This window comes from Pezoporus wallicus, unplaced genomic scaffold (assembly GCF_028554395.1).
Source record: "Pezoporus wallicus isolate ANWC-B61680 ecotype Strahan unplaced genomic scaffold, APGP_CSIRO_Pwel_v1 scaffold_3294, whole genome shotgun sequence".
NCBI classification, from domain to species: Eukaryota; Metazoa; Chordata; class Aves; order Psittaciformes; family Psittacidae; genus Pezoporus; species Pezoporus wallicus.
The window spans coordinates 2,984,708-3,011,399 of NW_026635478.1; the positions used below are offsets into that span (position 1 = coordinate 2,984,708).

At 35.9% G+C, this 26,692-nt stretch overlaps 1 protein-coding gene across 3 annotated transcripts in view; it reads right to left on the reverse strand.

Annotated features, from left to right (window-relative positions):
* Nucleotides 1-26,692, reverse strand: part of BLTP3B (bridge-like lipid transfer protein family member 3B) — a 53,555-nt gene that overhangs the window by 23,565 nt on the left and 3,298 nt on the right. The window contains exons 2-10 of one of the 3 annotated variants that reach the window (XM_057425428.1): nucleotides 21,986-22,132; nucleotides 12,933-13,095; nucleotides 11,898-11,936; nucleotides 8,835-8,926; nucleotides 7,092-7,281; nucleotides 4,703-4,843; nucleotides 3,979-4,149; nucleotides 2,473-2,653; nucleotides 1,064-1,147 (exon numbers count right to left, since the gene is read on the reverse strand). In XM_057425428.1, coding sequence (XP_057281411.1) covers nucleotides 1,064-1,147; nucleotides 2,473-2,653; nucleotides 3,979-4,149; nucleotides 4,703-4,843; nucleotides 7,092-7,281; nucleotides 8,835-8,926; nucleotides 11,898-11,936; nucleotides 12,933-12,995 — 961 coding nt within the window. In that variant the 5' untranslated portion in view covers nucleotides 12,996-13,095; nucleotides 21,986-22,132. Of the gene's footprint in view, nucleotides 1-1,063; nucleotides 1,148-2,472; nucleotides 2,654-3,978; nucleotides 4,150-4,702; nucleotides 4,844-7,091; nucleotides 7,282-8,834; nucleotides 8,927-11,897; nucleotides 11,957-12,932; nucleotides 13,096-21,985; nucleotides 22,133-26,692 lie in introns of those variants that run through there. The other 2 variants (XM_057425421.1, XM_057425434.1) reach the window with 2 other exon arrangements.

Genomic DNA, 26,692 nt, shown 5'->3' on the forward strand with positions numbered 1-26,692 from the left:
CAGAAGTGACAGTAAATGAAAAACATAGCTGGTTTACAAGACAGGCATGTGTTAAACCTCTGTAAAATAGGGTCCTCCCCCTTTTATAGGGCAACAAAGCAATATCACAATTTTCGGAACATATTAGGCCCATAGAAAGAAAGAATACTGATGAAGTGTATTTTTTTCTGAGGCTCTGTATGTTTATTTGACCTATACTAAATTACATTTTTTAACGTACAAAAATTACACTTGATACCTATGAAGGAAATAGATTGACACTACAGGATTCCACCTGCAACCATGACAAAAAAAAGGCATGAGGCAGGCTATGGCTAATTCACATCTTTAATCTATGTGGATAACCATTCCAAAACGAGTGGTCTGTGTTAGTAAAAAGCAAAACAAAGCACAACCAGTTCTGCCCACCAGCTAAAAAGCCCTCCACTGTGCTGGACTGCTTTTGAATTCAAATGCAACAGCAAACTTATTTTGTCACTTCTACATTTTTTAGACTTCTGAAAACTATTTGTAAGAAATGTTTCTTTGGAAATTGCTAACATCTGTTTAATAACAGTTCCTTCACAAAAGCCTATACAATGGAACCTCTAAACACTGGGCTTCCTTTTTAGCAAAATAAAAACAAAAACATTGCTTGGAAATGGATATAAAATGGTAGACTTCCACATGAAAAAAAAAAAAACAAACTCAAAAAACCCCCTAAACCCTAACAGATTGACTCTTTCGAATACCCAATTTGTGAATTCTCAATCATCTGCCATACTGCCTTCCTCTGTCAACACAGAAATCTTTTAATGTCAGAAATGTCTGAACACCGCTTTGTTGACCTAACAGAACAGTGAAAAGTAAGTGTTTGGCCTAAAAGAGCTCATTCACAGAATTAAATTGGCTCCCAGGTTGTTGCTTTTGTTGTTTGTTTGTGCATACACAATGAAATAAAAACGAGTGTATTTGAAATGCTCAGAACATTATTATCCATGCCCTATATATGTACACACACGAATTTTTTAGTATTCAAGGAAGATATGTTCACAGGTAATTCACAAAATGCTCACTTTCATACCTGCTTTGTGAAATGGATAATAGTCCACTGTTAAATAGCTGAAGGAAAGCTGCATGGCTCCTCCTGTAACACGTCTATTTGAGTCTGTAAAATAAAACAATACTCAGCTCTATACACATTGTATTTAGGAGGTTAGTTCTGTTGCTCCACTTCTTTAAAAATCAAACAGCTGTTTCTTCCTCCCCTTCACTGACTCTCCTTAAAACCTTATTATCTTCCCTTAAGATTTACATACAGGTAAGTTGTCACTGGTTTCTGAAGATCAGCTAGTTAAACTCAAGTGTTCTGTACTCAGAAACTCCTAACAACTTGTGTATTGTTTTAAATGCTATTAAAAAGTAAAGACAACTCTCTGAACGCATATTACTCCAGTTTTTCTGAAACAAAACTTTTCACACTGAATGTATGGTTCTGATCAGTATTCAAAGTCAACATTTACAGCATTCTTGAAATTAAATATAATTTGAAAAATACTATTGCAGTGAAAAGGTCTTCTGAGAGTTCTCTGTTCTGATTTTTCCGCTGCTAAATTTAAACTTCATGGGCAAAAAATAAATGACTAATAAAGACATCTCACTAAAAATGATAAAGTAAAACTGCAGTAGATATACTGCATGTAAGTAAACACATCTCTAGCTAGTGAACTTATGCTCTGCTGTTCTCCGAGCGTTCTCCCTAATTAAGGAAATATCTAATAATAACCTACGGTTTTCATATTCTTCTTCAGCGGACCTTGTATACCTCTAAGTTTTTTAGTGACTAGACAGCTCCTTGGATATACATTGATACATCACTCTCTCTGATTGCTTTAAAGGCATTAAAGAAGTGTCATTTGTCTTCTTTTGTTCTGATTCTGAATATGGCTATGTGCAATAGCCTTTCATTTTAAAAAAAACCTGAAGTATCACACACAAAAATATAAGGACACAGAACACTTGTTTCATTCTTTCTATGTGCGGCAGAGCATACCAAATTCTCTAAATTAGTAACAGAAAGAGAACTGCTCCTTTATTAGTCTGTATTTTGTAAGAGTATTACAGAAGCAGATCATATAGGACCCTTTCAATTCACGGTAATGTTGCCACTGCATTCTTCATAACCCAGTTAACTTGCAACATAAAAGAAAAAACAGCAGGAACAATCAGACTGGACAGAATCGGTTTCTAGAAGATGGAATAAGCACTGATGCCACTAACACTCTTATCAGTTTTTATTGCATTTATTCTACAATAATCACATGTAATAATGAAATGTTATTCTCATAAAGGCATCTAGCTAATTTTAAATCTGTCTACATAGAGTGAAGACAATTCTGAATATTCCTCTAAAATAAAGACTCTTGATTAACATTAATGTATTCTGAAAAATGTATTCTAAAGACAAATATGGTTACCTAAAAAAAAAGTTACCTCTTTCTTTAGAATGGATATCATCACATATATGTAGGTCCAAATGGGAAATTACTAAGTGATGAGAAGTTTCCTTAACATCAAAATCATTAAACAATTTTACTATTGCATCATTTTGATCAGGTGCTGCCGTTGTCTGGGGCACTTTCACCTGCTGAGAGCTGGGTGCAGGGGCAGAACTCTGAAAAAAATATTTAGTTGTATCAATTTATAAAGTTTATCCTTCCTTTCAAGCATAAATATCCTCTTCCTTACTCAAAACAGGTCTCTAAAATAAGGAAAAATCTGCACCAAATGTATTCACATTGTGTGGTTACAGAGATTTAAGTGTGCTGTTTTAGAATACAGCTAAGATGAGCTAATGGTTCAGCATCACAGGGAGGAAATGCCCATTCTCCCCTACCCCCACACTTCTTTACACCCATCACTTGCAGCACTGGTATTTTTCTAACTTCTGAGCAAGCTGCTCAGGGAACTAAACTTGCAGAAAAACTTTTTTTTTTTTTTTTTTTTGGGGGGGGGGGGGGAAGGTGGGGGCTCATTTCTGCTATTTTAGTTCTCCAAACTATATCACAAAAGGGTCAAAGATGAGCCGCTGCCAGTTATCAGGTAATTGGTGAGATGCAAGCACAGGGAATTGAAGAATTGGAACCTCCCTGCTCAATGTAACAGCTAATGGTTAAATTCTTGTAGCTAAATTATCAAAACCAACCATAAATCATAAGGACCACTGTAAGAACTGAACTCTCCATTATAGTACACTAGCTTCATTGGAAGGGATTCAACAGAAATTACTTTACTCAGCCTTAGTAATAAATTATGTTTTATTTTAATGGGACTACCTTTTATCAGTTTATTTGTTCTGCTTTTTCACTGACAAGAGGCCCCTCCTGTTACACTCACATAGCCCAGTTGGCCTAGTCTGCTTTGCTGAAAAACGATCAAGGTTTACATACGACTATCTTACGTGCAGCATCTATACCACATCCATGCCAGCACAAATATGTTAAAAGTAGAATTTTTCACCAGTTATACCAATAAGGGAGTCGCATGATGGAACGTTTCTACTAAAAGCTAATTTTTTGATACCATGAAAATAAACTGGACAAGCACTTTAAGTTGTTATAGTAAGCATATCTATCCCCACATTAAGGTTACCTTAGTGTGTCTTAATTATTACTTTCATTAATTCATAACCAGAAAATATTTGGGGAACAAATGTACTAAACAGTTAATCAACTGTTAACGTGTAAGTTTACATACTCTGTGCATGGATAAAGAAATCCAACTTTTTCCTGTAATTAATATGAATACACAAAATCTTGTCAAATAGAGTCTGTTATATTCATTCATATATGAAATAGCCTGTGATTCATTCCCAATGTAATTTATCCAGCTGAATGAAAATGAGTAACTGAACATTCTCCAAAATAAAGTAACATAACTAGCTACACTGCGTTGCATTTTAGAACACCTGTTAATTATATAGTGAGACAATTTTCATACCTGTGCTGCTTCAGAAGCCAAGCTTTTTCTCTGTTCTGTTGATTTCTCTATGGCTTCACTAAGAGATTTGGCATATTGCACCATGGCCTTCAACTGGGAATCAGTCAAAACCCACAGCAAATCATCCAGAATCAAAACCAGTTTTGATGCCACTACATTACAATCCTTTAACTGTATAATAAAAATTTAACCAAGTTAAATGGGCGCATTAAGTACTTAAACTTCTTAAATCAAATATAAGAAAAAAAAATTCATGCAAAACTACACTTCCTCCAAAATGAAATTTCTTCCACATAAATAGCAAACATTTTTTATTTTTAAATTGTATTCTTCTCATTAACTAAAAAGTACCTAAGATACAGTATATTTATACCCCACTTTTTATTTGCTTGGAATGCATTAGATATTAAATTGATGCGTTTCTCTAAATGTAGGTAATGTTAACACTGTGAATCTAGAGAAGTAAAACAAGCCTTGCCATAAACAAAGCTCTGCAGAACAAATGATTTCATTAGCAGGACCTGAGCAAGGTCTGCATCTTCAAATTCTGCCTGCTGCATTTCTTGTAAACTCTACAGTCTTACTAATTACATTAGTAAAAACTGAGTTCTGGGAATTTTACATTTTATATGGCCTAAATTTAAAACCTCTCCTATGTCCATGTATGCAGTAAGAGCATAATTAAAAATTAATTCATAAAACAATGAAAGACTTTCACGTTTACCCTTCTTTTAAGTGTGACCCTAATTTTTGATTGGTTAGTAATCAGTCGAACTGGAGCACTCATGATTTCATGCTTAGAACTCTGGATTGCATCTGCCTCTATTCTGATCATCTGCCAGTTGATTTCTTTAAAAGTCAAAACCTTTAAAGAGAAAGAAAGAAAAAAAATACCACCTTCATGCAATACGGCAGCTTACTTCTGCCTAAGCATGTACATGTATATATCTGCATATATATACACACATACACACTCACATACATCCTTCATGCAGAGTCATATCAACAGAACAAATTCATGTCACTTGTTATGCTACTTAGAGGTGTCAGGATGTAAAGCCTGGATCCTTCTCTCTGCCTCCAGAATGTCACAGAAATGTTAAGCTAGTCCCAAGCAGACAGAGGTAATAAGCAGCATTTCAAATATTCAGAAGAAAATAATGGTTACAATTTTTGAATACTAGGTTGCTTTTGATAGACGAAAGAAAGAAGATTGCATGGTTTTGTTTCAAAATGTTAAATCAGAGTATGCAGGAAAAGAACAGGGAGGGAAGCAAAGCTACAGGATGGAAGAGGTTTTTGAAGTATTTTATTTCAATTGAAAGTTAAACATTGAGTACACTGTATGCCATATAGACCCCACAAGCTTTGAAACATTACATGGATTTCTAGAAGACAGAGCAAGCAGATATCCCATGTCTCATCATGGAGAACATCAAAAGAACAGGACATTAAAAGGGGGGAAAAAAACCCAACGAAATAATGTCATTTCTAGTTTCCCTAAAACTCCTTCCTTCTTTACTCTCTGAATTAAAAAAGATCAGCCATGAAGAAAGTGGAACAGGGAAGAGTTTGTTTGGTATGCATCTTATTTTTCAACTGCAATTCTCTTGTCAATTTGAAAACTGTACAGCCTATGTCCTGCAAATACAAGCACAAACTTAAGTAAAACACACTCAATGTCTTTGGGAAGGAGGCACACACAAAGTGAGCAAGATGGAAAGGCAAAGTGCAAAGTAGCCTGAAAAACACTATTTGCAGAAAAGCAGAGTACTTACCCTCCTCATCCAGGAGATACAGTATGAATGGAAGCTTCTAAAAAATTCTGAGGAGATTTCTTACTACATCAAGAGTGTAACTACAGTGCAAAGGCAAAAGCTTACTCCCTAAAAATATAGTTTAGCACAAGTTATGCTACAGCATTGGGTTTATTTTTTCCACCTCTTCATGCAATTTACTGCTAACAAATCATTCACTGCAGTTTCCAGAATAAAGTGCTCGAAAAGAAACCACTCCCCAAGGAAAGGTCTGCTGTGTATGGAGCAACTGTTAGGCATAAAACTCCTCCTAAGAAGCACAACATCAAAAGATATGGCAACACAAAATTCCATCTGATCAAACTTTAACTCTTCCTCTTTAAACTTCATTAACACATGAGCATTAGAATACAGATAAGCTGCAGGAAAGATAACCTGTTAGAAAAACAGTTTGACTTATTCTTTTTGTGGTATTTTTAACTAACATTCTCTTGGGGTTTCTTTTCCTACATAAAAAGCAACTAGCAGACTCCTTATCTCTGAGTAAAGTCTATTCTGGAATAATCACCTAGAAATGGGCCAACATGGGCAAAATTTCAAACGCTTATCCCAAGACAGATGCATGCTAAAATAAGTCTCTCAATACAATATATTACAATATAATAATAACAATATAATATTTAGAATCAACCTTGCACTCTATACATTTTACTCTGGTTACATGGGAGAAAGCAAACAAATGGTGTACAATAATTTAAGACTTCCATGTTAAGTTCTCACAGACAGTAGAAAAGCATGCACTTGACTGCGATTACTTTTTTGTGTACATACGATTTAGTTATTCTAAGAAAAATAGTTAACTCCTGCATAGGAACTTTATTAACATTCATTTGAAACTGCTTAAAGAAAAAAAAAACCTTATTAGGCACACCCTGGCAAGCAAATAAATAACCAGTTAAAGCTTTAAAAATAGTAAGAACGAAAACAGCACAACACCTTACCTTTCCACACTTAATATACCATTCTCTTCTGTTCCAGTACTCCTCAAGTCTTTTCTAGTTTGCATTTTAAAATGGTTACAAGCTTGGAGAAAGTAAGAGGGGAACAGTACATATGCCTGCCCTGGTCTTCACTCTTCCCTAAGCATTCACTTTGGACACCATTTACAGACATAACATTTGATCTGACTCACATCCCCCATTTTTATATCCTTGTGTTCCTAGATTAAATTACTGAGCACAGAATGTCTCTTCCCAGTAACAGCATATTTCCTAGACTGTGTAAGGTCGCAATTCAACTTCCTTCTCCTTTATTCCAAAAAACAAGGAAAAAAGATTACCAAAAGGCAGTATTTACCTCTCCACGTTGAGCTTCTTGTATTCTGGTAAATCTGAGGTCAGCATGTTCCCAGTTTGCATTTACACTATATATTCTCAGCTGGGATAGTTCAAATGAAGCATTAAAGGCTTTTGCACCAATCCGTATTATAATGGAGTTCACAGAAACCGAAATGCCTTCTACCACTTTTTCAGCAAAGCCATATTCACTAAAAAGTGAAATGCCAGCACATTAAATACACACCTAATGAAAGGGCACAAAGTTTAACTTATTGAACAGCTGAAATGTAACAGAACAGTTAAGTGTTGGAAAGGACCTTAAGATCATCTAGTTCCAACCCTCCTGCCATGGGCAGGGATGCCAACACGAAGCAAACTATAAAATAAGATCGTAATGCATTCCCCAGTTATGAATTTTTGTAAATACACTTGATCTAGTTTACAATAATTTTACACCCTATGATCCTATCCTCAAAATAGTTACTAAAAAACATATTTTGGACTAAGATCAATTTCCATGAAGTGTAACAATAAATGCAATTTTTCATTATGAATATTTCACACACATATATATAAATGTATCAATTAATAGTACAGCATTACATAAAAATCTTACTCTTATGTATGCATTAGGAGTAATTCATATCAAACTAATTATTTGACAAATCCAATCTGGTTAGTACTTATCTCTATAAACTGCGTTATTTCATCCATTTACGCTAGTGTCTTTCATATATGCAAAATAGTTTGAAGTATTTGTTTTGTTTCATTCTAGAAAAGAAAGGCATCCTAAATGGCAGTTAAATTTCTTCAACAAATCAACATGCATTCCAGTATTAAAAAATATAAGCCAGTTTCAATTAATATTTAATAAAAATCTTACGTGTTCAAAATGTTTTTGATTAGTGAATGGAAAATTGTATTTTAAATATTCTTTTAAAATCCAATTTTTTTTTTTTACTTCGGATATTTTTTTCTGCTTTTAAAAAAAATACAGTTTATGTGGTTTGTCATTCCTTTTCCTTTTTATAACTTCCGTCCTACACAGAATCTCTACGGCAATGATTTTCAAGCTGTACCCTAGGAGACAGTAAAGACCCACGGACACATTCTGCATATTATGTAGAAATTAAAACAAGAAAAGCAATTGTATCATTAAATTAGTTTCTCTATATATGGGTCCCTATGCCCACTGAAAAACGTTTTGGGTCTGTAAAAAGGAAATGATTAGTGTGGTTGTGACTGTGGAAATCCCTGATGTAATGCTATAAAATGTCCCACCAAATTAATTGAGTTTTAGGCTATAAAGCGTGCACAAATTCCTTCAGTTAGATTTGGCTGATACAATTTAAAAAATGGAACTTTAAAACATCACACTGACAAACAGCCCTTAATACTGTTTTTTTTTAGGCCAAAGGAGAAACAAAAAACAACCCATCGTGCTATATATTTTTTAACAAGAACGAAGGCAAAACGTTAAATTTTCAAAAACCTTAACATCAATTAAACTTGATGTTTGATGCAGTAGATGCACACATATGAAACATTTCTACAAAGTTCCATGCACAGTTCAGACATTCTTACCAGGCCTGTGTCTGGATAGTTCCAGTTGCACTACACATGTTACTCCACCCATAAGCAAAATTTTGGAGACACAGAAATGGCAAGCTGCAACTCTGCATACTTCTTGAAATTTGGAGTTGATCTAACTCTTTTATAGTCATTTAAACTTTTCTGGATCAATGTAAATATCATCACTGACCTCTGTCCAGATGCAGTTGCTATAGGAGAGGGTCCATTAGGGGCACGTGGCTCTTCACATGTGCTCATTTCCATTACAACTTTATCCAAGGACTTGAAAAACAAAGCAAAACAAAGAATTGGAGACTTAAGATGTAACAAAGTAAACAGATGACATATGAAGAACAAAAAAACAACCAACCAAAAATAAAAATATTTTGAGAATTTTTTCTGAAATATACATAGAACATTTCTTACCATGTCAATTTTCCCATAAACTTTTATAATGCATCAGAATTTTTTTTTAAATTTGTTCATATGAATTTTTAAATTTAATGAATTCTAACAGACCTTTCCAGTCAAATACTGTATTACAGAATTCTTGATCCCAACTACTATTATCACACACATTTTCAAAAATTGTATTTCAAAATGAGCATGACTTAATGCATACACATCTGGGTGTTCTTCCTGCATGGTTTTTCTGTCAGTGAAATATTTAACACCACTGGCGTGTTAAATGGTTCAGTAAGGTCAGGAAATTTTAATGAAAAATATTTGAAACTAGTCCACTAAAACTTGAGATAATAGACGCAAGATTTGTGCTGCATCTTTAAAACAAAATCTGAATACATAGAATATTTACACACATAGTATGTATACATTCGTGTGCGTATACAAACCTTCAGAAGTTCTAGTAAAACAAGTAGTTTCTAAAAAGATATATTCTAGTATAACTTGCGATATGTCAAATTATAGTAAAATTGTATGCTATTATTGTATTTTTTGTATTTCTAGTGGGACCCTTACAAACAATACTGGGAATTAAGGGAATGGGACACCTAAATCCTATTTTAACTGAAGGCTATATTTAAATAGCAGAAAAGTAACACAAATCATAAATAATGCGTACTAACAGGGGGACGAACAGAATGGGAACAAGCCAATGCAAAACCGTATTCCCAACCACTGAATAAATCCAAAATTCTCCTAACTTACATTACAATGGTTATGACCTCTATTTATTGTACAACGTGGGAAGGCTTTTCACTTAAGGCTTACAGTTCTGAAATCTTGTTCCACTGGAAGCTCATTCAAAACAACACCTACTTCCTATGTACCGTTCCTTCCGAGTTCCTTCATGACCCACTTGCTCCACAAACATTTTTCTATGCTACTCTTACCCATGAAATGCCCTGACTACCATCTAGAAGTTTATAAATTCTCTACTCTGGATTTATTTATACTTCACTATATTTTGATTCTCAGCTGTCTAAATGAAAAACTCACACTGCAAAACAGCAACAGAAGAAAACAAGAAGAAAACCCCAATCAACTAGTTCAAAGGTCGTGGGGGAAAGACAAGATTTCTCCTGGTTATCCTAACATTTTTGGATGTTTGACCACTCTTTTAAGGTGTCTTAGACTGAAATAGCTTCCTTCACTGCACGACTAGCTGAAAGAACAGTAGGGCAGTGATTTAAGGAGTTTCCATAATTAAGTAGGAGTTAACAAAGAACAACTGGATGTAGATATCTCTCTATTCTTTTCTCATTGGCAAATACTGTACTTTGATAGAGGAAAACCTGATGCATAGCATCCTTGGGTCCCCAAAACACTCCTATAAACTATACTATCATATAAATGTATAATGTAAATATCTAATATATCTATTATATATAAAATCTAAAATTACACTCTTTATCATATAGAAACGTAAACTGATTATGAGCAAAGATAACTTACCATTTGCCACTACGTTAACAGACAGATTTTCACAAAGGGTAACTCAGCTCAATGGAAGAGCCTTCGGCTAGACAAGTGGGTAAGTGGGTTCTAGTTACCCCCTAAGCTATGCAAAGAGGATGCTATTCCAATTTCATCAAACTTTCCGTAGGAAAAAGTACCCTCCAAAATAGAGGAAGTTCAGTGATGTAATAAGGGGCTGAAGCTGGGACAGTTAAGCCATTGATTTCCCCTCCTTTAGAAGTCAAAATGCCTGTTGTACAGTCTACCATTGAAAACTGAACTTTTGATATCTATGTAATGCACTGTTCAAGGAAAGCCTTCTGTAAAGCAGTGTAAAAAAGGTGACCTTGAAAGTTATCTTAGCCTCTAAGATCACTAATACAAGTTCAACAGGAGCAAAGCAAACAATCAGGCCTTGCTACCTTAAGCCAAAGTATGTAATCATTAAGAATAGCACAGCTTAAACTGATTTTCCCAATTTGGCAATTGCATCTTGCAGTCAAGAGGTGGAATCATCCCACCTCAGCATTACAACACTTTAAGCTCTGTGTGTCAAGGAAGAGACAGTACAAACACTGGGACATTACAACTAGATCACTAGCAAATCCATCAAGTATTTAAAACATGTCTTTCCCAAGTCTGATTTAGAACTAAGGAATTACAGACACATTCAGGAATTCACGGCAAGACTTGGAAGCATGACAGTTAAAGGACTTCATTCCTAACTAAACACAATTAAGAAAGTTTAGCCATCATCAAGCAAATAACTTCTGGTGCTAGCACATTTCTTAGTATACTTAAAGAACAAAATTAAACAAATGCAAGAATTACCATTACTTCTAACTATTATTGAGTCCTATTTACACATTTTAGATCCTGTTTATATCCAGGCTGAATCCAAGGCTGTTACAGAAACCCTGTAATGTTATGTGTATCAGACCTGCAGTAACTGAGATCATTAGCGTGAATACAGATGTAGAATAAAAAAGTCCTTAAAAAAAGATAGCTCTAAAAGGCAGAAACTTGTATAAGGGTTAGATTGACTATTATCTACCCTTCAGGTGAACCAAATTAAGACATAATGACTGAAGAACTTGACAGAAATTAGCTAAATCAAACATTATAGTGATGACACCCAAAGCCACAGATTAAGAAAACAAACCTCCCAAAGAAAACATTAAGGCATTTTGTCTCCATCTGCCACTATCCAGAAGGCACTTTGTAATGGCCTGTTAATGTTTCAGTTATTTCTAGAGTCAAGTCAAAAGAACTATATAAACATTTGAGACAAATTCTGCTACACAGAGTATATTTAGGAGTTGATCTAAGAACTTACCAAAGAGATAGGATGTGTTTTCAATTTTGTCCACGGTATCTGCAAGGCAAAACATTATTCTAAAGCAAAATAAATATTAAAAATACAGTAAAATAAATATTTTGTTTAGCATCTGGTTTATGCATATACATTATATTTGCAACTCCTGAACTCAATTATATTACTTCCAAAATATTATGTTTACCTTAAAATACTGTAAATTTATACACACACATAAATTTTAGGTGTTAAAAACAGAACTTCAAAATTTATTTATCACTGAGCAGAAAACAGAGGAAGAAAATAGAATCTGTGTCTTTAATACTGACTTATCATGCATGAGTAAAAGCAACACCATCTTCCACATTCTTTCCTTTAAAAGGAAAGAAAATCCACATTTGCACTGTTGGCCTACAATTGGATGCCAAAGACTAAAGAGAGATGCCAAAGTTTGACCAGATCCTAACTGCTGTCAAAAAGAAGTCATAGATTCACTTCTGACTCTTGTAAGAAGAGTAATCTAGGAGAAATGACATACATTGCTTCAATACCTAGCAGCCATTAGGACCAAAACCACAACTTCTTCTAGAATTAGACTGTTTCCACATTTCCCAGAGACCAGAATCCTTTAGAAAGATATTTTTGGAAATATGAAAGGAACAGGAGGGAAAGCAATAGAAAGGGGGCGGCAAAGCGAAGAAATAACACATTAAAAAAAAGTATATATGATAAAAATAAATAACTATAATAGACTCATTACCATGAGAAAATACATACTTTTATCTCTACCCCTATTTTAGAACATGCAGGAATAAATTCTACTCAGACAATAAATAAATAAGTAAAGCAATCACTCAGTATCTTCATTGTTTCCATACATATTCAATCATTACAAGACAAAAATTAGTAAGAAATTAGTGCTGGTAACTAATTTCTCAAAAATTTTATCAAGCACTCATCACAATTTTCTCTGAATACAAAGTTGCCTGAAATTTTACACAGAAAAGGAAAAAAAAGACCTGGTTAATTACCATTCCGGCACAATAAATTACTCACCCTAATGGATGCTTTATTGCAAAAGACCTTGTTTATAGCAAGCCATGTTGGAAGATCCAGCATGTTCTGAAGTACCTCTTGATCCAGCTCTAAATTGGTCAGCTGACCTTCCCCCTTCAGTGTGCTCAGGTTGATCTTGTCAGGTGACAGATTTTTGGTGAATCTAAAAACAAACATGCACCTTAAATAAATGCAGATAAAGCAATTAGAACTGTCCCACACAGAGCTGACAATTTAACTTAAAGCAATGGTCGGGGGGGGGGGGGGGGAGGGGGTAAGGAAATCATCTTAGGTGCAATTTCACCCTGAAAAGAAATACTACCATTGAATTGCTTTGCCCCTCTAAAGTTTTGCATCTCATTAACCCCATTTGCAAATACATGAGATATGAGGCATCTTCTAATTTTTCTATCATGCAGAATAACAAATCCTTGATTCAAAGTTTTTAACCACTTATTTTAAACTCTATAAGGTAGAGGTGAATCTATTTCACTCTTCTTTACTTTTTCAAAAGGAAAAAAAAACCAAACCAAAACAAAACCTCTACAAATTATACTGTCATCCTTAGAGCAAGCAGGAGTGGCTAGAATTCACTCACAAGGACCAAAAAAACCCTACTCCTTGTAAACAGTATATTTTTATATATATTTACAGTATTCATTAGATTTAACCACAGAATTTCATAATATAAGTTAGAAAAACACACATATATTTAAACACACATAACAGCATGGTGTATATAAAATATTGGTTGAAAAATTGAAGGTCAATCTGATATACAAGGGCTAAAAAATGCAACCATTTAAAAGAGTACATATGCAATATATTTCATTATACTTCAAAGGTGTTGTGATTGGCTTGTTGTTGTGATCTATGCAACTGTGTCAGACGGTTCACATCCTTGGGAGATAGCTAGCACAGGAAAAATCATGGGTACCCCAGCTGTAGCATTATATCTACCACAAGCTAAAGAAAAGGCTATACTTAACCACACTTGCATTCTGCCATGGAAAATTGTTTCTGCCCCTGAACTGGATCTAATTTTACAAGAATGGAGACAGCAACACCAATCTAGAGATAGTTCCAACATCCTTCAAACAGACAAAATATGAGCCATTCCCTCCCAACAAGGAGCGGGACAGGGAAAGCAATCTCAACAAGGTGCATAACTTCTCCCCTCCCCTCTTCTACATATTTTTATTAATTCTTCTGAGAGTGTTGCTTTGAATTTGTTACCTTTTCTGCAGTCAGCAAAAGGAAAAGTGCTCTGAGTGCTGCTTCATTCAGCATAGACCAATGTAAGAGGATTTCCACCTGTAGGACTAAACCCTTCATTTCGAAAGTCACAGAAAGAAACTCTTAACAGGTGAATTGTGAGAAGGTATTTCAGGTGTAGGCACCTCTAGCAGCAGATCTCTTCCTTCCACTTCCACAGGTGAAATGTGACTGATGAGTGGATGCTGTAAAGCCTGTGGTGTTTCCCCAAAACCCATAGTAACTTCATACTATACAAACACCAAGTCTGCTTTGTCCAGAGCCAACTTTCCATTGAGGATGCCAACCCTTCCATTTCTGTTCCAGTTTCCCGCTCCTTCTCAGTTGTTCCATAGAATACACTTTTGTTTGTCTGTTGGATATTTTCAGCACTTTAGAACTATTTCATACATTTAATACAACAGGATAACCTTTAGTTTTATACAGCAGCCTCTAACCTCAGAAATAAAGGATTAGAAGTTGTCCTATACGGGCAGCTAGACCTACAAAACACAATGTGATCATACCCATTATTTAGAATTTACAAGAATTCAGATCTTCATGCATAAAATTAAAAGAAGGGCCAAGTGACAAAAAGGACAGTATTCTGAATTTAAAATATATAAATAAATAAATGCCTTAAGGCAACCACAGCTCTCCAAATAGTATTGTTCTAGGATCCCATGGTACATCAAACTAGGACATGACCCGCCAAGCCACAGTACTTTGACTTTCTTTCTGGTGTGCTTCACAGTTACTGAGAAACTCAGGGAAAAGATGTGCCACAGACACACATACTCATGTTAGTATAATCATCACTGATAAAATTGTTGCCCAGATAAAATCTGTTATTTAGTATTTTAGTATTCTTAACTTTCAATTTTATCATTAAATGTTAATATTATTCTGAATATTATGACGTTGGAGATGTTTTCTAATATTTATTGCCAGACAAAATCTGAGGAGTCAGCATGGCTTTGAAGTTTGGCAAGCTATCTCTGTATCTAAAGAAGCACTGTACCTCTTGGCCAGTACTGTAACCTAGAATGCATAACTGCTTGAACTATGACAACTATCATATTTATGATACAGTTTTATGTAAAGCAGATAAGTACTTCCATAAAGTTAGGGTAGATTCATGTAATTCTGAATATGTAGTAATTAGAAATATTTGATTGTATCATGATGCTTCATGATTAGAAACCTTTGGGGAAAACCGTTTTAAAATTCTCTATGAGCTTTTCTTACAACTACTCAGAACTGTCACCAGCTTCATAATATGCACACGTTCTTCTCTCCAACTTGGCACATGCAAACAGCTCTGCCCCAGCTTGCCAACTGATTTTCACCCTGGTATTCATTCCTCAGAGTGAGTTAATTACTCCTGAAAAACTGGGTCAAACTGTGAGCAGAGGCCTCAACAATTGGGCCGGTTCCCTGCACAACATCCCATGAAATCCTGACTGATATTTCTTTCCTGGGGAACAGATCAAATATTAATACCCACTGCTCAGTACATGAAGTAAGTAAAGCAGAAAAGAGAAAAATGAAAGGGAAGGGGAACAAGAATGGAAATAAAGGACATGGTCGAGTTCATCAAAGCTTTCTGTTTCACTGTTTTGCTGTGCCAGTAAGACATCACTGTTACTGAGGCAATACATACTCAGTTTGCTAATACCACAAGATAATTCTTAGCAAAACTGTTTTCATGGATTTAGTTTCAATTTCACAAGCTACCCTTCCTTTCCCAAAATACAGGATTTCAGGTTTGAATTACTATAGCCAACAGCATGAATTTCAATTCAGATTTAATATTCAATTTCATAAGGTAGACTAATACTATAAAATATTTTACACTTTAAATGCCAGAATACAGAAAGTTGTGAATATCACAAGCAGCCTGATATATCTCCCTTGTGTGTATATATATACACATACACGCACATATATATAAAACCACATGCACTAAATATTACTATGCAGTTAGATTGATGGTTCAAATTTAATTTACAGAGCGCAGACTAAGAGTTTAGTGAAAAGCATAAAAGACTGCACAATAACAAGAAAGTAGTAAGCATATGTACAGTAATAAATTAAAATCATTGTATTTTCTCAGGACCACAACAGTTCTTTTAGTACCTTCCGTTCATTTCTCTATAAAACAACTAAAACACCTACACAGAAGATGCGTTCTTATTTTCCTTGCCCAGTTTTGTTTGTGACAATGCAGGCTTGAAGCTCTGAATGGAACACTCCACCATGCTTGCAGAGAAGATGGCCAAGAAGTGAAACTAGAAATAAAAAACAGTGGAGAAGATGGGAGAAACATTTCTGTGAAAGCACAAGCTTATGGTTTGTCTAATGAAGGCCAAAGACCACATGAAGCTTGGAGCAGCACGCCACGAAGGTTTAGAAAGAATACCAGATGCTTTGTAAATTCAACAGGAACTCCAACCTCTGGATTTAATAGAGAAATTATGAAAGTCTGGATCCCATTTGGACATGGGATTCTGAGATGTTTTGCACATCTAATGAACATAGAACCTTTTCCACCAGGCTCTACTATCTGCCTCCCCTGTTTTTTAAATAAAATTCCTGCAGGGACTCGATCCTACATGTACGCTCTAATCATGACAGACTATTAAATCAGAATATATGCCACATGTTTTGCTTATCATCTTGTTATGACATAGAACTCCTTAAAAAGTTGTGCAGTTCAAAACAACCAGCTCTGAAAAAGAGAAGCATGCCCTACCAAGGACTCGCAACTATATCAATAATAAAAGAGCAGAAATGGAACAGATAACTGTTGTGGTTTTTTTCCTGTTAGAGTTGGATCAACCGTATTAGTAGATTACTAAGGAACTCCATATGACTTCAACTGAGCTTCCAAGGAAGATACTGGCCTCCCATGACTAGGTAACAGAGTGAGGTCTATCGTTCTGCTCACTGTACCATTTCAAATTTTAAGACTTCTTGCTTAAATAGAAGAGGAACAGAAGTAACTCTTGTCAAATCTGCCACAGAAACAAAGCATTGGGATCACCAGTGTATGTACTGTTACGGATTATCTCCTTTCATCCCATGTGACACCACAAATCAAAGCTGATTTTCAGTAACTTGCCTGAACTTAAAAACAAGCAAACAAACAAATTAAATCCTTCCCACCTTTAAATAAGGAGGGGAAAATAAAAAAAAAAAAAAAAAGTCACAGCAAATAGTGTGCTGTAGGCAACATAACAATTTCCTCTCTTGTATTTTCTTTCCTGTAGCCAGAAGAAATACTAGTGTCTCAGAAACAAAACATCACCTGCAAATACTGAGTTCAGGAGCACTGCTATACTTTTCCCCATGGCAGCATATCACAACTCCAAAATAGCAAGATGCTTTGATCTACTTAGATGGCTGCAAGTCCTAGATGAGAAAAGGACAGACTCCCTAGATTAAAAAACAAGTCTAAGCACAATGAAATTCAGAAAACTTCTTAGCAGCATTCTCTTCTTGATCCAGATATGACAAAAAAAAGAAAACAAAAGGTGAGACAGACTATAGTCATACAGGATTAAAGATTCAGCTGCTGTTAGGTGAATGGCAGACAGATGAAAGACAAGACTTCATAGATGCAACAAATGATTGACCTGTATTCAAACAGTAAGGCACTAATGAAAATTCTGCATGAATGTAATAGACCAGGTGGGAGGGGAGGGGGAAAATACAAACCCCAAGCTTCTGTAAAATATGTCTATTTTAATCTTTCAGACCTGTGAAACAAGATTAGACTCAAGCAACTCACATCTTTTCTTAGTAATTTAACTGCTTCAACCAAAAGGCATCCCAAAAGCTTCTACAAAAAAAAATACTTACACAGTAACGACTTAAGGTTAGATGAAGAAATTGGTTAGAAGACTGTAAGACCAACAATATCTAGTATGTCCAAAAGCATTGAATAGATTTAGTGATACCATAGAAAAAAAAAAAAAATGGTGAAATAACAGAAATAACAGAAACCTGTGAGTGGATCCTGGCTGTCCTAGGGATATTGTTATTTTAATGCATGTCCTGGGTTCAGCACTAGCAGTCATTTTTCTCCTTCTTGGTAGCTGGTGCAGTGCTGTGTTTTGATTTTCAGCCTGGGAACAGAACTGATAACAATGATGTTTTGGTTTGGCCAAGGACTTTCTGAGCCTCATGCTCTGCCAGGGAGGAGGGAAGCCGGGAGGAAGCAGAGACAGGACACCTGACCTAAAATGACCAAAGAGGTATTCCATACCACAGCATGTCATGCCCAGGATGTAAACTGGGAGTTAGCCGAAAGGGCTCATGGACTGCAGGGTTGGAGGAGGTATCGGTCAGTGCTTGGTCAGGCTGGGGGGGGCGAGTTATCGGTCAGCTGGTGCTGAAGTGTTGTATTCTCTTCCCTTGTTATTTCCTTTATCATTGTTGTTGGTGGTAGCAGTAGTGATTTGTGTTACACCTTAGTTACTAAACTGTTCTTATCTCAACCTGTGGGAGTTGCATTCTTTTCGATTCTCCTCTCCATCCCTCTGGGAGTAGGGGGAGGGAAGGGGGGGGGGAGTGAGTGAACGAGCTGTCTGGCTGGGTTTAAACCATGACAATGCAGTATATAAAAGTAGTATTTCACCCAGCAAGAAAACATAACCTATGGGTTATATAAGATTTGAAGTAAATGGCTTTTAGCTCCACAGGCTGAGTTCAAATGTGTAAAAGTTGACAGGTAAGATTGAAGTCATGTTTATCTAGTGCACAGAAAACTGACCTTCTGAAGAACCCAAGACATCAACAATTGGCTCTGCAGCAACAGCTGACTCTGATGCAAGACACTGAACATCTGAAGATATAATTCATGGAAACTACTGGGTTCTAATTGAAAGATACATTTTTAGTACATAAAGCTCTAAGATAAGAGACAAATGATGAAAAACTGCCTGGGATACATGAAGGCTAAAGTACTTCTACGCATAAAAAATGAATGGTAAGTAGTACTAAATATCACCACAAAATATGATGGCATGCACTCATCTTAGACGTTATATCCATTTCTGAAAATTTTAAAACTGACTTAGAAAGAGAGAGGATAAACAAAAACATTAATGACAAAGTAAAGAGCACTGCACAAAAAGCTAATTGGATGCTTATTTATCTAACATAAGAACAAAAACACACTCAAAACTAAAAAGGAGCACATTTAAAGCCAGTAAAAGGAAACATGCATTGCAGAACATTTTAATGCCCATGAAAACATCAGGATAGAATACAGTACCAAAACCAAAAGCTTAAAGCAATTAAGGAGTATATTTTTATGCCTACAACATAGTAGGATTAACCAGACACATTCTGGTACATAAATGCTTAAGTTCTTTACTTAAGAATAGTCTATTACACTAAAAATAAGCAATCGTGAGAATAAATTTAAATATTTCTGACAAAAACACTCCCACAAACAATGGCACTCCTACAGCCTGCACCAGGAAGAGAGCATCACCATAGCATTGTCAAATCTCACCACAACTGTTAGCAGCCAGTGGGTAATCAGCATGCAAGTCTATAGAGGACATAACTATGGCGGTCTGAGAAGCTACCCTCCAGTCTTTATCCAAAACCATCCATATCACCAATGCTGTGATCTGCGTGGATTCCCAAATACCACGCAATTTCCTCCCAAGAAGCCCTAACAGTAGAGGAACTGCAAGGGCTACCATTCCCTCATTCTGCAGGCTATAGGGAATCACAGGGAGCTCCTAAATGGCAATACCAACTGAAGAAGCTATATCTGTCACCAGACTTTTCAAGTACACCCCTCACTACCTGTGATACCTGGCTAGCGCCTTCTCATACCCTTCAATTTGTGCAGGAGAATACCACCCCTTTAGTCACAGATTATGTGGCCACTCCACATGAATGCCTGTGCGCTCTATTTAATCACACCTTGAACTTCTGTAGAATTGTCAGGTGTGTATTTGGTGGCTAGGTCCAAGATGGGGAGCCCTGCATAGCCTGCTGGATGTCCAGCATGGAAAGGATCTACATGATTTGCTGCACAGCATCTTGAAGAGGCACTCAGGGGCCAACCCTCTGGAGCACGACAGGGCATTCCTGTTTGCACACCCCCTGGACCTACTGCTCTAAGATGGCCACGAGTTATAGCATACTAGACAAGTCCAAAACTCCACCTGCCACCCTACAGCTCCAGAAAGTGTGACTTTCCAGGCTCTATACAGGATTTGAATCACCTAACACTCATGACACCCTTTGACTTACCAGGGTCTAAAGACAGATCTTCCTTTCCAGACAAACCACGAATTAGGACCCTGACTCAACAACCAGCCCACACTTGTATAACACGTCTCGTGCAGTGTCAGAACATCACCCTTGTTATTCCTACCCTAGGAGGTGAAGCACTGAGTAGCACATCTGCTCTGCTGATACTTTACAAAAAAGTGCTTCCATTTCATCACGACACAGGAGGACTTCAGCATGGACTCCTACTCCAGCTGAGTTCCTAAAGACAGCCTAGTACACTCATGTATTCACCCTAAGGCCCATTCCATACCTTCTCAAATACTGACATCCCCACCAACGCTCTTGACAGTATTTAAACCTACAGTTAATTCTATAATAATACATACAGGAGATTATTTTCTATTTGGAAAAACTACTGGTTGCTCTTTGTGAACAGGCAGAACTGAAACAGCTGCTGTCATGAATGACTATTATCTAATTATGTGTCATGCAGCAGATCTGCTCAGACATTTATGCACATGCTGAGCCCTGTGCATAAATTAGGAGCTTACAAGATGATCGTAATTCATGCAGTGTAAGTAAAATATTGCTCAAGCAAGACCAATATTAGCTTTTCTGTTCTGTGAGTCTTCTTACATATTACAAAAGCACAGAAACGGTCAATATTATCAAACCACAAAAACTTGTTTCAAACATGACAATGCTACACAACAGACCTTAGAGCATATGCTGAGTGTAAGATAACATAAAATCCTTAATGTACTAAACCATGCGTAGCAAGGTAATGCACCTTCCACACTGTAGACGCAAAAATAACACCTCATGTTGTAAGAATTTGCTTATTATTGATGACTAATAAATTCCACTCAAAACATAACATTCTGTATCCAGTGCAAAGAAAAGCCACTTGATGCAAAATAATTTTAAAATTGAGAAATAATAGTACAGTGTAAAAGCATAATATCTGCCTTTTGAAAACTGCATCATTTATTAATGTGACATTAGCAGATATCTTTTTAATGCTAACTGTTTTGTCACAACAAAATATTTTAATAAGACTAACTACAAGGACAATTACAAATTCAGCAGCTGCTCTCTTATATGAACTGGGTAAAAAGCTGACAGATCCTTCAAGTATCAATACAGAGGTAATAAATATCAAGTTAAGAAAAGGAATTAAGTAGGTGTAAATTATAAACAATTCAAATAACCTAAAGATATTGAGAAGATGATTACATTTAGAAAATAAAACATAAATGTATGTTAATTGTATTTATGTTTATAATGAGATTGCTAATTTACTTCACAAAGCAGTTTTGCAAATTTAGTTTAGGACTTAAATAATAATAAAAAAACCCATGTAGGTGCATAGCAAACAATTATTTTTGCAGAGTTGTAAGTTACAAAAAAAAAAAAATCCAAACAAACCAGGGAAGAAAACCAAGTAACATTTTATAGAGGTCATTTCACTCCCAAATTTATATAAATGCATACCACCTCTTACATGTAATCTACAAACGTGGGAGAGGGGAAGTTACCTGAGGACAAGGTATTCAGACAAAAGGCCCCTATTCCCGGTGAAAGCAAGTGGTCAGTTGCCACGGCTTCCGAGAAGCTTCTGGTACTCATTTTGGTAGTAAGGATATTCACAGCAAACCAATCTCCACCAGAGCCAGCTGGGATCGCTGCAGGGAATGGGACACAGGGGACACACAAGGGATCAAGTTCAAAGGGAAAAAGGAGTGATACAATAATGTAAGAGAGTTTTAGCTAAAGGTAACTGCAGTACAACAGTTTGTTACACGTCATGACATTGTAGAACTGAAAAAGAAACAGACTTGTGTAAAATGCTAGATTCCCATGAGAATATCCCTTGCTGTCTGATACAACATTGCAGCCATGGTTAAGCGAGCAGCTCATGGAGAAAATTTTAATCACGCAGAAAAAGCCTATATAATATAGTCAAGTGGTTTCAGAGATACTCAGGAAGTATATTTGGAATGTGAGAAGGAAGATAGCCTGGAGATACAGCATAAATAGGTTTTTATTTTATTTGGAAGTAGGAGATGACTTTTCAGTTTTGTTTTGCCTAGCCCAAGGTTTCCTCAAGCCCACATGGATTTCCATCCATGGAAGTGTTCAAGACAGGGCTGGAAGGGGCTTTGAGCACCCTGGTCTAGCGGAAGGTGTCCCTGCCTGTGGCAGGGGGGTTGGAACTAGATGATCTCTAAGGTGCCTTCCAACCCAAACCTTTCTATGATTCTGTATGATTCTATGATTAGCTCCTATTAAAGGTGTCTCAACTTCATCTATTCAAATTCATATTAAAGAAACATAACTCTACAGGCATAAGAGAACAGGACTTCTTGGATTTGTTTTTGTATTTGGGGCAGTGCTAAAAAGATCTGCACACACTTGACATTCTGATTTTGCAGGCTATGAAATTTTAGCACATTAAGCTTCTTAAAAATTAAAACTTAGAATCTTTAATTTGGGAAAATGTGGTAACCTAATTTTTTTTTTTCATTAACTGTCCACTTTGAAAAGATGCTTCAGCCAAAATATAATTAATTCCCTTTGGCTACAGGAAAACACAAGCATTTGAGCAGTGCCCTTGGTGGGCAATATGCTGGGGTATCTGAGCAGCGTTTAAAAGATGTATCACTAAAATGAATTACAGATACCTTGTTACAAATTACTATTTTTTTCATGTTTCCAGATCCCCAGCAACGGGAGCAACTACAACATGAGAACTGTTCCAGACGTATGCAGCCCAAGTAATTTCCAGACTCCTGGGTAGCTGATCCCAAGGTTACTTTCTTGGGAGTCAGACAACAGAAGAAGCCAACTTCTCTGAGAAAATAGAAGCTCTGTCATTCTTAAGCTATATGGCAAGCTGCACGGCAGAGCTGCCATAAAATGTGTGCTGGGGGCATTCTTCACACAGGAAGGCTTGTACATCCATGCAGGGGAGCCTGGAAGTACTAAAAGCCGCAGCCCGAATTGAAGCTCTTTTCTTACTTTCTTCTCCTGCTTCTTTTCATGAAGAGAAGGGACAATGAAGAGATCTGAACCCTGATTCACCTGGTTTGTGGAACCAGCTCCACAAAGGTGTACAGAATGACTCCTGCAGGAGCTACTACTGCATGGTGAAACCTGGGTTCCCCTGCAAACAGCCAAAACCTTAGTAAGTTCTGTTATGACTTATTAGCAATTATTCTTATGATTTGCAAAATTCTGATTTTCACCAGAAATTATCTAATCTCCTTTGGCTAATCTGCTTGTAGAAGAAAGGAAAAAAAAAAAAAAAAGACCAAACCAAAAATACACTTTAACAGGCACCTCTCACTCTGGAAGTTTAATACCTACTTTTATACCCACTTTTATACCCCTCTGTATATTTTATACCATTCTCTGTATTTAAGAAAACAAACACAACAAAAAAGACCACAAAACATCAAGGCTTCAGAAGGAGAAATAACAAATTTCAAAACATGTAACTGTAGGCTTTGTTTTTATTCTTACATACTCCATAATCATTTGAAAATAAGATACAACGTTATTACTCATAGGCTTTACTCAAACACCCTTTCTTCCTAAGAATGCTACACACCAGCATATCAGGTACTTGAACACAAAGCAATCTTCAAAATTATTTTTATTTTCAAACTTATTTCCCAGCAAAACTATTCTGAGAAATGTTTAAAGAAAATGATCCTATACTATACAAGTAAAATGCTGCTAATTCCCGTTGACACTGCAAATGCATTTTTATTTTGTGTAGATAAGAGTTATCTGACTTCAGCAAAGCTTCAGCAGAACTTTAATTGTACAAATAAAAAGTCTGCAGAATCAGCATCCAGATTTATAATACCTTTGCAACAATAATGTAATACAAACTGAAAACTAGAAATCAAATTCTGAGCATTTATTTTATTAACCCAAATGCTACTGAAAGCTTAAGACATCTTTCTGAGATGTAACACAAGATTTAATATTAAAACCTAATAAATGTAATGATTAAGAATTCTACCAGTAAATAAATTATTGCTCATTTATCTCCAAAATACATTTATAATTTCATAAAGCACCACAGCAATTTCAGTTTGGCCTTTTGGAAGATGTGCTGTTACAGAAGCTTAAAATGCAATACAATGCATGAAGCTACCAAAAAAAAAAAAAAAAAGAATGAGCTTTTTACTGTTGTTGAAAAAAAAAAAGCACTTATTGATTTCCTTAAGATCATAGCATTACCAACACATTCCCACAGACAAAACTGTTGGCATGAAATTTCCACTTAAATACAAAAAATACCGAGTTACAAACAGAAGGGAATTTCAGAAATACAGGATTATTATGAAACTTTAAGTTGCTTTCTCCTCCTTCTCTTCTGCTGTCTCAAGCAGTTTGGCTTTACTACCTGTCCTTTTTCAAAGTCATTCTTTCACTAAGGGCAGCATCTAAAGATACCTATTAGATGAACACATTCCACAAGCATCCAGATTCTTCACAGATTCATTCAGAACAACACAGATTGTTAAGTCTACATTGTGTTTTGCAACTTTCCCACATACTACACAAGCCAACAAAGTCAGTCAGGTTGAATACACTCTGTAAAAATCTGAAGTACAAGCAAAGAGAGAAGCTGGTTTATGCTTATTCTAAGAAAAGTACACACTTTAATTTTGTGACAGCCAAAGAACACAAAGTGACATAGAAATGGAACATCTAAAACTGAAAATAAGCTAAAAAATCTACTTCTTTTGCTACCAGCAGAAGTTTCAAAGCTCATCCAAATAATTTAAAGCATTCATTTACAGAACAAGCCCATTCTCGTCAAATAAAGGTGTTATGCTGATAAATTGCTAAAAGGAGTCACCTCAGGTCTCTTCAGACAGCAATATCCCTCACCAAGCAGGCATGTCTTACTGGTGTAAAAGCACAGTGATATGAAGGTCAAATATTTAGGTAGGACATGTGTCAGTGCAGTTGTGCCAGATGATGTAGGTTATCACTGTTTACAGCAAAATCAGCTGATTTCTGATAGTCATGCCATTAGTATGCTATTCTTTGTAACACCACTTTTCATATGTGTTTTAGAATGACTTCCAACTATGAGGTGAAAAAAGTTGTCACAATAGAAGAAAATTGCACTACATTTTAAAATCTTACTATTTTCACATCTATTGCTTCAGGTGAGCAAAAGAAAAGGTCTAAGTTCATGCAGAACGTTAACTTATGACACAAACTGAAAACAATTTAATTTCTGCCATATCAAACACTGTAAATCTTCTTACTGTTTTCTTTGTGAAAATAGCAAATAAGATTCAAAGAAAGTAAATTTAAAGCTTGAAACATGTAAAAATGAAATATGTATGAAAACACTGGTAAATTTAAGAGATAGTATCTAACAGATGAAGAATGTCAGTCAATGGAGCTACTTAACTCAATATAGACGCAAAGTTTGTAAACTTTCTTTCATGCTTCTCAAGATATATTTTGAGAAATAAAACTGTTTTTCACAGAGAGGCATGGATATTGCGGATTCTTACACAGAAGACTCAAGACTACACATTAACTAGAAAGGGAATTTCAGTCAGTGATACTAAAAGCCAAAACCACCTAACCTCTGTCAGTACCCACTCTGCAGTGGATGATCCCCTTATAATTACAGACAGCATACAGGAACACTACTGTGAACTTGCATAGTGCAATGCAGAGTCCCGGAAATTTTTAACACTATTGTTTCATACAGTTGTCTACAAAGTCTAACAGGAAAAAGAAGTAATGCTGAAGGCTATGTGCTTCTATCATAGCAGAGCAGTGCACAGAAAATCCTGCAATAAGCGCTGTTCAAGAAGAAATCTCTCACCTATGAAAACATGTAATCGCACATATGAAGATTCAACACAAGTTTCAGTCCACTGGGGAAGACCTTGACACTAAGTGATCCAAAGACTACACAGAAGACTCCTCAGTAGAGTATCTCATTCCTACCTTCATAAAAGATAAATGCCCCTACCCAGACAGACACTTGCTCCATTTTAGGGCACATATATTATGAAATAAAGACACTTCACCAATCACATTCACAAAAAAAAAACAACAAACAAAATAACCTGTCCTCACACAATACGGAGCTGACAAAAATTCAAGCCTCCAAATGACAAACTCATGTCTTTGGCTTCACAGATATCATTGAGTTTCATATTCTACACCAAGCACCACATAATCTGAAGAACAAC